Below are 11,823 nucleotides of genomic sequence, written 5' to 3'. Positions count from 1 at the left end.
ATCCGCCTTTCAAAAATTTCACATGGCTGTAAAAGTTTGAAGATAATGGATATCCAAGCGACCTTACATCTCACGTACAAGCCCAAAGCGTTTTCATTAATTGAAACATAATTCAGATTATTATTCTCACTGACCATAATTGGGGGGAAAAAAATCAGATAGCTCCGAGTGACGAGCGAAAACTTTGTCTTGGAGAGGAATTGAAGAGCTGATCTTTTCTCTCTCTCTCGGTGTAAGTCGTTGGTTAAACAAGTCCCCAATTTCCATTTGTTAATTGATGCAATTACGCGTTGCTCGTCACGGGCACGCCGGTCTCAAGGCAGCCATCAATCACCCACCATTGACCTGTCAAAGCCGTACATTTATTTCTTTGGGGACCATTTCTGGCTCTAATAGAGAAAAATGGATACATCATCGTCATTAATTAGTGACTGGCCCTTTGGCCACGGATCGGACGGTTGGAGAGGGGAGGGAGTCAGCTTCAGGACACCCGAAGGGTTCCCTTCCATTTTTTTTTATTATTAACTGGCGTCTGCTGTATGAGGTTAAACAACGGTCTCTCCTGGGTCTCCAAACACCTCCCTCCCCTGTTCCATCTCAGCTTGCGCTTTAATTTATTACATCGCTACTCTAGTTTTCTTTTTCTTTGACGCCGTTAGAACTTTGCTTCAGTTCGCTGAGGATGGGACCAAAAGAAGTCCTGTGAAATAAATCACTTCAGGTGAAAATGGCCAGAATTAGATCGTCAAAGGAAACTGCATGTGGCCCCACGTTCTGCGGCAGAATATAACCCGAACCGAGGCATGGGTTCGGACTGTTTTCATTGAACCCTCCTTTAAAAAAAAAACTATTTCAATCAACCCAATTTTTAGGGATGTAATTATACTTTACAAAGTCAATGACATTACGATTCTGCGTGCATAAATATATGTAACTGGTTTCATTATATTCAAATGAAGTTGGTCTCCACACAGACCTTGATGTGGAGTTAGGCACTGAAGTCTTACCTTCTGCGTGTGTGAGTGCGTGATGCCTGAGGGCTGTGACAAGCTATCAGATCACCTAAATAGTGCGGTTGCAGTGACCTTTGCGTTTCTGTGTTGCAAAGGTTGCAAAGTGACAAAAAAGGCTCCCAATTCCGCCAACAGCCGTTGGTGTAGGACCAGAAAGCAAACTAGAAACATTAAAAACAAGAGTTGGATGAACCCAGGAATATTAGATGTTAAATATGATTGGCAAAGACATTATTATATCCTTTCTGTCGTGTCGATTCGGGATGAATGTGACGTCACTTTGATACTCTTCCATGGATGAACGCTAAAGAATTATAGACCAGCAAATAATACAACTGGCAGACTCTATATCTGGCAGGACTTCGTTATGTCTTTTAACCCTCTTCGGCTAAATATAATCGATAATTTGCCTTGAGATGAGCACCGATAAGCTTTGAATGCCATCTTTCGGCGTTTTGCGATTTCCAAGTAGAATCATGTATTATTAAGCTGGAGACCATGCGTGCAATTTTCTCTAAAAGGTGCATTTCGAAGTAGGGTTGGTTATAATCCATCAGAAAGAAATAGTGCCCATGGTAACAAAAGGAGCAGCGATGTCGTTCTCTCAGTTTGGATACCCCTACAATACCACTTCGCAGGTAAGAATGGGCAGAGATTGGCATTCGTTTAACCCACACAATGCGCTACGGTGTGTTCTTTTTGCGTATTGGCATTGTTGGAAACTTTCAGTTTATAAAGCGATATACCGTAGTCGGTCCCCTTTTCACGTTGCATTATTTATTTTGCGCTTACCTTGAATAAGCCGTGGTACGCGCAACACATTTTGCAACAGAAGATTATTCCGCTAATGTTTACTACCACTTTTTGACTTATAGTTCACCTGGAATCAGTTCCACTATTTCCGTGTCAAGTTACTTGCACATTTAACCATTCTCCGTCCATATTGCTACCTTGTTGTCTAACCTTACATGATATTAATTATATAATTGCTTCCAGGTGGCTATCTGTGTACTCGGTATTTCTTACTAATATTGCGTTTGTAGGTTTACGTATGCCATTTCCCAAAACAGCTGTATAAGCCTAATGTCTTTAACTGCAGTATTTCATAACTCTTTACCCATTGGCAAGAATAATGTCACCATTCTCTTCATTTTGGCAAACGTGCATGTGCCTTTAAATACTTTTATCTTCCGCTTACACGGGGATTGCTGAGCATTCTGCATTTGTTTAGGTCCTTCATAATTTACACGTTATATTGTCACGATTCCACAGGGTAGCTTGGTAAACTCCCGCTTCCTGCTATGTTAGATCCCATTTTATCCTGCTTTTGTCATCTATTTTGAATGCAGTTGGCTTCAAGGCATTTGGATTGCTGCCTGCATCTGAGCATTTTTTTTTTCTTCTCATTGCAATGTTTGATCTGCTGAGCCGTGTTCCGAGTGAAATGCCGGTTGCTCCTTTCATTCTTTGTCCGTCCAGTTTTTCGTGTCAGCGAGTCCCAGCACAGCGTGTTGTGAACCAGGCTCGAGACCTGTATCTGAAGGCTCCGCCGGACCGACCCAGGCTGCCATTTGCTGCCCTAACTATGATAACAGGCTGTTGGCCAACGCCAGGACCGAGATCAATGCAGCTGCCGCGGCGTTGAGCATGTACAGCAGCTCTCCCTATGCAACTGCAGCTAGCCAGGGCTACGGGAACTACCTTACATACAGCACCGACGCTTCGGCTCTCTACTCTTCTCTGGTAAGTAGCGGCCGTGGGGAACATCAATCTGCTTTGCATCACCATTCTATAAATAGTATTTGATGTACCCTGTGTTTGAACAATGGTTAAAAATAAACTTTTGACTATTTCGTATGTTCTTCTTTACCCCCATCTCCGCCCCTTGCAGAATTCTCAGTATGAAATTAAAGATGGCACTGGGAGCTTGCACTCGGGAATTGCTCCGACAGCTGCTTACTATCCGTACGAGCACTCCTTGGGCCACTACCAGTACGACAGGTGAGCCCTGAGATCAAAACGAATAACGTCAATCACACCCAGTTCAAAAATAATTCTGTGACTTTTTGCTATCCATTATGCATGGCGTTAAACCGATGGGTTATGCCATTCCCTCTGCGCTGTTCCTCCCCAATACAACGGGTCGATCTCTTTATTTTAGGTGCGGCGCCGTGGACTTCAACAGCAGTGCTCGTCGCAAGAATGCGACGCGAGAGACGACCAGCACCCTGAAGACGTGGCTCTACGAACACAGGAAGAACCCCTACCCCACCAAAGGCGAGAAGATTATGCTGGCCATTATCACGAAAATGACGCTGACCCAAGTGTCCACCTGGTTCGCGAACGCCAGGAGGAGGTTGAAGAAAGAAAATAAAATGACCTGGTCGCCCAGAAACAAAGGAGGGGATGACAAGAGAGAGGAGAGCGAGCGAAGGGAGGGGGACGAGCATGGACGAGACAGCATGGACAACGGTGGGACTTCACCCCTCTTTACTAATGCACTCGCTGGCAAAACCCCGAAACCATTTAAAACACGCAGACCCTGTCTCGGTATGTCATAAAGTGTATTTACCTTGCTAAATAATTGAAGAAATAAAAAGCAACGCTCAAAAGGTAAAGTTCAGAAGAGTTTGAGAATCCTGTCAAAATATGAACAAAGTCGATAGAACCTCCCCCTGACAACCCCATATTGGCTTCGTAACAGGCTAAAGAGAGAAACGTTTATTCAGACAGTCGCGTTTGAAAATAATATCAAATGAGGTATGGTTAGCATTGCCAAAAAAAAACTTAATATTTTTTGAATGTGCTCACAGATGAGAAAGAATACAGAGAATGCAAAGAGTTGAGACTGGGCGATCTGGAAGGTGATCATTCAGAAAAACGGGAAAGTGACCATACAAAGGCAGCCAGCGAGATGAGGCCGAGGAGAGGCGTTATGGAATCTCAGGGCAGTGACTGCAATGCATCTTCTGCAAACAACCAGCACACCTCCTGTTCCAAAACCCGTTCTTCTTTCGAGTCTGACTTTTTAGAAACGATAACAAATAAATCATCTGCGTCGCTAGCGAGCAACGGCCACCCGCAGCGCTTCAGGACAGCGGAGAAGCCGAGGATTTGGTCCCTGGCGCACACAGCAGCCTCCAATTCCCTGGTGGGTTGTCAGAGTGGCCAGAACCGGACAGCGAGGTACTGCGCGGAGGTGAGGCCTTCCCAGGGCACGGTGAACCAAGTCGATGATCTAATTTCTCTCGGAGACTCTTCACAAGCAGCCCGCATTCTGAGAACTTCTGCATTCAACTTACAGACGCTTGTAGCGGCTGGTCAGTTGCACTGCGCTTCCTACTCGGCCCTAGACAGCTGCCAGTATACATCAGGGGCTGAAGGTACTCGCACATGACTTCTCTTCAGCCGCACCTGCTGCCTTTCAATATTTTCCCAATGGCAGTAAATTAAACTGAAAGATGGTATAACAATCAACCCCTCCCCGTATCATTACAAGGCGCTATCTCTTTTCCAAGATCCAACTGCAGGCATCCCTTAACCAAACATTCAGTTAACTCTCTATCCCATGACGTAGTCCAGCTCAAAGTGCCCAATAGTAAGAGTTAAACATCAGAAGCAATGTTCATAGGCCACTGCTTATCATTATTATTGTTTGACCTCTGTTCCAGAATGAAATTAAAAATAACACTCTGGAAGAGTTTTCACCAAAGTTCAAGGGCATGAAAGTTCTTCAGACACTGTCGAGCCTGTTGATTATTCCCAGTAATTCCTATTCCCTCAGGTTTGGCAGCGTCTGGGGAGAGAGGTTAACGTTTAAACCCGATGACCCGACGTTATGACCTTTCCTTTTCTTCTTTGAATTTCGATGTACATAATCCACGATATTTAGATTTGATTTGGGGACGCGCGGATTCAAGGTGTCGGCTGGGCCAATTAAGTTGATTTTGAGAATCACTCGGTAGGTTTGAGCGTTTGTGAAACGGTGTTTTTCAGGATTTTTGAGAAACGTGAAAGCTGAGCTCGGAACAGCAGATATTATGGAAGCAGGTCTGCTGCGCCAAGAGGAGAGAGCGAGAGCCGCCTTCAAACCCGTGCTGAAGAGGTGAAGTAAGTGAAAGTTCATGCTTTCCACCAGCTTCATCGATTGTGCGATTGGAAACATCTTTTCGAGTGCTCCAATTATGAGAAGTTATCTCGGAAATAGATTCCTTGACCATTTTAAATACTAAACAAAATGAACCGAACTTGAGGCCCAGATGTTGGTGAGCTCTTTTAAGCTTGAAAGTTGCATCATTACACTACTTATGGCTCGATGTGAAAGAGCTGAATGCCATTGGATGGCTGTAGTGCCTTGGAGTATGACCTAGCGTTTGTCCCGAAGGATATTTCTATTTGCCTTTGTAGGCTGATGAAGTCTGTGTACTCTTCAGATGTATTAGGCGAAATGTAATAAGATGGACACGAGAGATTGTGGGCATTGGCGATTTGTTGTACGTTTAAATTTGTTATTTTCCCTTCTAAAACAAAACAGGTTTGGTTAGAGCCGGGCGATGGAGGCGAGAGCAATCCCGCGTGGCTCTTTCACTTGACGCATCTGACAAACACTAGAAATGAAGCGGGACGTGTTCGTTCCATGCACCAGCGTTGACTTGGAACGGCTTAGACTCAACCGACGGTCAATGGTCCAGCAAACAAATATCTGCCGCGTCGCTCCCAACCATTCGTCCATGCACGAACTTATTCCCTACACCTGAGGAAAATATCTAGGAATCAGGGAATGTATTCAAACTGTTAATTGCATACAGGAAACCGATCGACGACTTGTCACATATTGATTTTGCTATTTTATAAAGGTTAAATGCACCCCGCTCTAAACCCGATGCCCAGATATGATCTATTCTGCATCAAACAATTTTGCGTTTCACACATTTTATTTGTATTTACTTTGGTTTATTTTCCCAGTGCAATAAAGTTATACTGTTTAATAATGCTTGTGAAAACTGCAGAGTCAATTTAAAACGAAGACACGTTTTATGCAATTGAATTAACCGTATAAATTGCTGAAGCGTAACTATTTTGTTCCTGTAAAAGACGTTTCCCGAGTTCATAATTAAAATAAATCTTACAATTTAACGATCTTGAAATGTTTGATATGTGATGAGGGAAGATTGATCACTGTTAACACTTGTTGGTTCAGTCTTTAACACAAATATTATGGGGGGAAATCCCAGAATCAAATGATAATCATTTGATTGTACACTTAATATACGACAAACTTCAAGTAACAATGTCCAGCAGTTTTTAGTTCAATGTTACTAATCGGGAAAATCGGGGCAGGTTAAAGCTCATTCAATGAACCGTCATAGAGCACTTTACATAGGGGAGACGGAAACCGACAACTTTCTCGATTGTTTCCCTTTAATTAAGGCTGACAGCCGAGCTTGTAACTCTTTCTTAGAATGGAGGAGGTGGGGCAAAATCTGGAGAACAGTGCTTTGTTTCAGAATGTAAAGAACGTTGCAGTTGCAGGCCGTTCGCGCGGATTTATTACAATATTTTGTAGGAGTTGCTGAACAATTTGTAACAGTTGAAAGCACGGATCTTTCAAGATGTGTTGGAAATGTATTTATTTACTCACTCACTCAATATAAATACAAATGCAATATAATCAGAAATACTATGTACCCATATTGTTGGCAATGATCCTGATCAACTAAAGCTGGGATCTTTGTTACCGACTGCTTTGCAATCAAACGCCGCATAAAGATCTCAACTTCGAAATGGAGACACGTCGCTGTCGCTTCTAATTACATGAAGATAAGTTTCGGGAAGTCACTGTCCAAGTTTCATATTTCCATTTGACAATATATTTTCATAGCAGTAAAACAAAATGCACGAATAATGCGTAGGAAACAAAACCTAGTCATTTCATAATTAAAGCGTGCGTCGAAATCACAAGAGAATATTCAAAATAAATAATGTAGCGTGTTGTAGCATCATTATATATTACTCTGGCCCGGTGTTTTTTTTTCCTCTGCAGCCTTGCCTGCATTATACACAGTATTTGCCAAGTTTCAGATTTACACAGTAAACTAATTGTGGCGACCGTGGACCCAGGTGGAAATCACTTATTGATGTATTGCGGAATTAAAGAAATAACGTCAGAAGAAGCTTTCTTATCTTTGCTTTGTCATTTTTTCAATTTGCAATCATACCAGTACTTTAACACTCGCTCGCAGAGAATGGCGCAGAGGAGTAAAGGATCAGTTTAATGAGACTCCAAAGCGAACCTTCAGAGCCTTCAAAGTCCAAACACGATAGAAGCGTGTTAGCAATAATGACCAGTGTGTGGCTGTGGGAATCTCATTACACAAAACTACCCTCTTTTCCGACATCTTAATAGACAGAGCGATTAAAACAGTACTTGGGTTCCCACACAGAGCACATAATCCCAAATGGACAATGCTCTTTTACATTCAGAAGTCCAGCTTCGACTGAAGCCAGTTTACTTCTTGTGCGTGAAACAGGGTTTATTCCTAATTAAACTAGGATCATTCGATCTTATAATTTTACACCTCACTTAGGGCACCGTTAATTTAACTTCAAGATTGTCACGGAAAACCTTGGTGACAATACTACACAACCCAGAAAATGGGTTTGAACCATATCTTTCAGACTTTAGATCTCTAGAAACTAGAAATTTGTAGTCCCCCACCCCCCCACCGCACTCCACTATATGCGCATGGTTTCAGCCTCCTTGAGGCTGCTACATTTCATATATTTTGGATTTGTTTTCGTGAAGACAAGCTTATAAACATTTTGATATTTTGTTTTAAATGCAAGTTCTCTTTAAAATGTCAAAATGGTACAATATCTGATGCTGAGAGTGACCCCCTGAGATTCCAGACTGGGAAATTAAGCCACCAAAATATAAACATTATTTCAAGTCGGATTTGGAAGGATTAGTTCATGTAATAAAGGGTATTAGTCTGATTCGAGGCTGCTTGCAAGTCGTTGCATGGTTTTGACACTATTAGACATGTATAGAATAAATAAAACAAATAAATTATAACCCTTTTCCTTTGTATTTACAATGAGGTTTAGTTCTGTTAAACAATTTCCAAGAAATTTCCAACTTCTATGCATCCTCTGCTTTCAGAAGCAAAAAAAAAAAATCCTTTTTCATCATTGTTTAATCTAGATTGAAATATCCAACACCATTGGAACCATTTGTTCCTGATGGCCTACTCAGATGTATGGGGGCACTGGGTAAGGAAGGATTTGGAGGCTTCCCCACAGTCTTCATTATGAACAGGGCTTGTGTGTGGGGCCAGTGGGAAAGGTCACAAGCCTTACTGTGTTATAGAAGGCTCTTGGAACAGCAAAGGCTCAGTGAGCCTTGTGTGGAATTGAATGTGCAAAAAAGGGAGAAAAAAAAGAACACAGGCTTTGCTGGTTATCTGTTCCTCAAACATGATTGTATTTTAGAAAGCACTGGGGTTCTCAAATTGTGCAATATATTCAGAGGTAAAATCTAAAGGTGGTACTTAGCAATGATTGGTGCATTTTTTAACAAACAAAACTAGCTGTTCACAGCATCCCCTTCACCTCAAAGCCAAATATTTATCTTAAGCCAGGAAGGTGATATACTTATTTACTCCTTGTTGAGCCCCCACTCCAATTCACGGTTTCAGTTTTTTGGTGAAGTCCCTCAGGTACACCAATTTATGCTCATCCCTAACAGAGCTACATCTGATAGGAAGGCTCGGGCATGGATGGCAACTCAAAGAATCTGACAACACCAGCTCTTTAAAAGAGCACCTTGAAATTGCAGTTATGTACTTATTCAGTAGACTATTTCATTGTTATTCTGTGCATATCGGTCTGCTGATACTGTTCCTTAGTGTTTACAGTGACAGACCTCATTAACCAGTCCTGTTTGCCAGAATTATTCAATGACAGACCCATACCCACCAGCACTGCATGCCAATATTGTATGGTGACAGACCTGTGCCCAATGGTGCTGTGTGCCAATGTTATACAGCCACAGGTATGTGGCATCAGCATCTCGTGGTCCAGATCGAGTGCTGGATCTGGACCTGGATCTGAACTTGGGGCCAGGAGATCCCAACATGGTCTCAGGCCACTGGTCTCAGTCCCAGGCTGCCGAGATTCAGGGATGGTGAGGGTGGGCAGAGTCCGGTCCTATTTCATAATCCTTTCCAGAGCAAATCTTCTAGCTCCCCCTTTGCTCTACATGAATGATAACATCACTCTTCTGAATGAACTGAAACTTCACTGTGACTGACTTTTCAGTTGTTGCTTTTATGGTGCAGTTAGTGTGCTATCCAAAAGGATAGCCCTGGCTCTAGTATATGACTCCATTGGCACCTTCACTTCTTATCCAAGTGACCACTGTTGACAGCGTCCTGTAAACATGGGCAGTGATCCACTGTGAGAGCTGTTCAAGTTTTGCAGAATATTGTGCACCAAGTTAGCAAAATGGAAAATATGGATTTTCCCCTTTACTTCTGTACTATTTCCATTCACCTTATACTAGTTTAACTGGTCCTGCTTAATACAGACAGACCATTTGCTGTTGGAACGAATTAACAGTTTTACCAAATGATTTGTAGCTTGCAGGAGCAAAAACTCCTTCCAATTTTGACCTGAAAAATTGGTCCCAAAAATAATCGCATGAGTATGTATGGTGCTTATATTTCTTAATATAAATTTACTTCAATTTATTATCCTTTTTTTCCTCATGTGTCAATGTTGGCATAGCAGTTAGCACACCGCCTTCTCCGCACCAGCGATTGTGACCTGGGTTTGAATCCCATGCTGTCTGTAAGGAGTTTGTACATTCTACCCATGTCTGAGTGGGCTCCAGTTTTTTTCCTCCATTCGGTATAAATTGCGCAGCACAGACTCATGGGCCAAAATGCCCATTACCATGCTGTATGTCTAAATTTTAAAACTGAAAATTGAAAAAATCAAATTTAACCTGTTTATTTTTCATTTGGTTATTTTATGTATCAGTGTAAGATGCACCAATCAAGAATTTCAGTACATCTCTACATTGTGCTCATGTCCATGACAATAAACTCTCATTCTATAATCTAATCGTACTGTCTACCTAGAGCATTTTACCATGCACAGCAGGGATAAAATTACAGGGGACTAAATAAAGAGCATGAAAATGTTTCTTAAAGTTTCCCAATAAAAGGAAGAGTTTGTACTACATTTGTAGTGGAATAATAATTAGAGAGCAGGTGATGGGAGCTCTTGCTCTGCAATGTAATTAGAGTAACCATATCTGGATTGTTTACATTTCCTATGTGTCAATCAATGTGAACACACAACTGCAGTGTAAATCAGAACAAACAGGGCTTCTGTTCAGCAGAAAGGCAAAGCAATTTATGGACGTCTCAATAACCTGGTGTCACTGAATCAAATTTTCACCTCAATGTGGAGTGGGCTAGGCTGCTTGTTGTTTGAGGTAGATAACAAAAGGACCCTTTCTGCAATAATCCTTTCAAGACTTGTAAAGTACACACCAACAGCTGGCAATTTGTGACACAAACTCACAGAGGCAACAAAATTGGTTTCAGGCATCTAAGAACCAACTGCACATTTATTGAAAATCTAAACCTTTTGGAAAAAGCTGTGGAATTTTAAAAACATGCACAAGCACATTTGCTGTGACTAATTTGTTCTTAATATATGCTACGAAAATCACATCTCCATGCTGCTTGTAAAACAAGAGGGTAATAAATGGTCTGATGTGAGGGGATCCACAAAACATACTGACACCATGTCATTTGGTACCTGTAGTGAACCTTCTTCAGGCAGTTCAACAGGATTGAGGATGACAGATCAAGTTTCTTATGCTCTAGAAAAGGCCACTGTGGGACTCGTAGATTCTTCTCGCAGGTGGGTCAGGTGGTTTATAGTAGGATTGGCAGGAGGATAGTGAAAATGCAATGCTGGGGAAACTCAGGAAGTCAATATAGCAAAGATTAAACTACATAGCCAACGTTTCTGGCTTAAGCCTTTCATCAAGGTCTGGAAAAATGTCAGCAGGCATCTGAACAAAACAGTATCAGCCATGGTGTCTGCAGACTTTTGTGTTTTATGTCTGGCAGGAGGATAGTTTAGGAGCAGGTACACTCTTTCTATCATTGTGCTGGGTTTCCATGTACTCCGACAAATGGATTGAAGGTTTTTCCTGAAAGTTTCTTCTCCCCCTTGGGTGGTTATGTGTGGAGCAGTGAGGATGTGATAGGTTTTCCAAGGAATCTTTGAGAACATCTTTGAACCTAAACTTTTACGATTCAAGTGACTGCAAAGAGAACTTTAGAACAGATTAACTCTTTGTGAGGATATTAAGGGTGGATTTCTCCTTATCCACCAGTTCAAACAGATAAAAATCCATGATCAGGAGGGAGATGTATTTGTGAAACTGAAATAATCAGGTTTGTGAAATATTTTCACATCCCAAATAAAAAAAAAACCTTATCAGTGTTACCTTTTCCTAGATTTGTAGCATTTTTTTAAAAAATGAAATTTGTTTTTCAAAAGAAGTTAGGCTGTTCAAATTAGCTCAATTGAATTTTCCACATATTTAGATAAAATTCCATGACACAAAAGTTAGACCCACAAAAGCAGCATGTACTGTTGTTATATTGGAGGGAATCTGAAATCATCTCTTGAATTTTCACATCCCAAAGCTGGTGTCAGTCATTTCCTGCTCCCTATTGTTGCAGAAATCAGTGAATTGTTGATATCCTCAATCATTCACAAACTT

The 11,823-nt window shown here is 41.6% G+C and overlaps 1 protein-coding gene across 1 annotated transcript; it reads left to right on the top strand.

The window, feature by feature from the left end:
* Window positions 1-1,585: 1,585 nt before the first annotated feature.
* Window positions 1,586-5,665, top strand: irx6a (iroquois homeobox 6a). Its single transcript, XM_069899524.1, has 7 exons — window positions 1,586-1,651; window positions 2,493-2,756; window positions 2,905-3,014; window positions 3,175-3,485; window positions 3,827-4,396; window positions 5,010-5,123; window positions 5,548-5,665. The coding sequence occupies exons 1-6, from the start codon at window positions 1,586-1,588 to the stop codon at window positions 5,120-5,122; spliced, it is 1,434 nt and encodes a 477-aa protein (XP_069755625.1). The 3' UTR covers window position 5,123; window positions 5,548-5,665.
* Window positions 5,666-11,823: the final 6,158 nt, after the last annotated feature.

This window comes from Narcine bancroftii, chromosome 10, assembly GCF_036971445.1.
Source record: "Narcine bancroftii isolate sNarBan1 chromosome 10, sNarBan1.hap1, whole genome shotgun sequence".
Lineage (NCBI taxonomy): Eukaryota > Metazoa > Chordata > Chondrichthyes > Torpediniformes > Narcinidae > Narcine > Narcine bancroftii.
The sequence above is the reverse complement of the archived record's forward strand: the minus strand, read 5'-3'. Positions and strand labels throughout refer to the sequence as shown.

Excerpts from the sequence above, each read along its gene's own strand:
- irx6a (XM_069899524.1), top strand. The coding sequence starts at position 1,586 with ATGGTAACAAAAGGAGCAGCGATGTCGTTCTCTCAGTTTGGATACCCC. Across the intron at positions 3,486-3,826 it reads ACGAGACAGCATGGACAACG|ATGAGAAAGAATACAGAGAA; the intron begins GTGGGACTTCAC and ends ATGTGCTCACAG. Across the intron at positions 4,397-5,009 it reads GTATACATCAGGGGCTGAAG|GATTTTTGAGAAACGTGAAA; the intron begins GTACTCGCACAT and ends GGTGTTTTTCAG.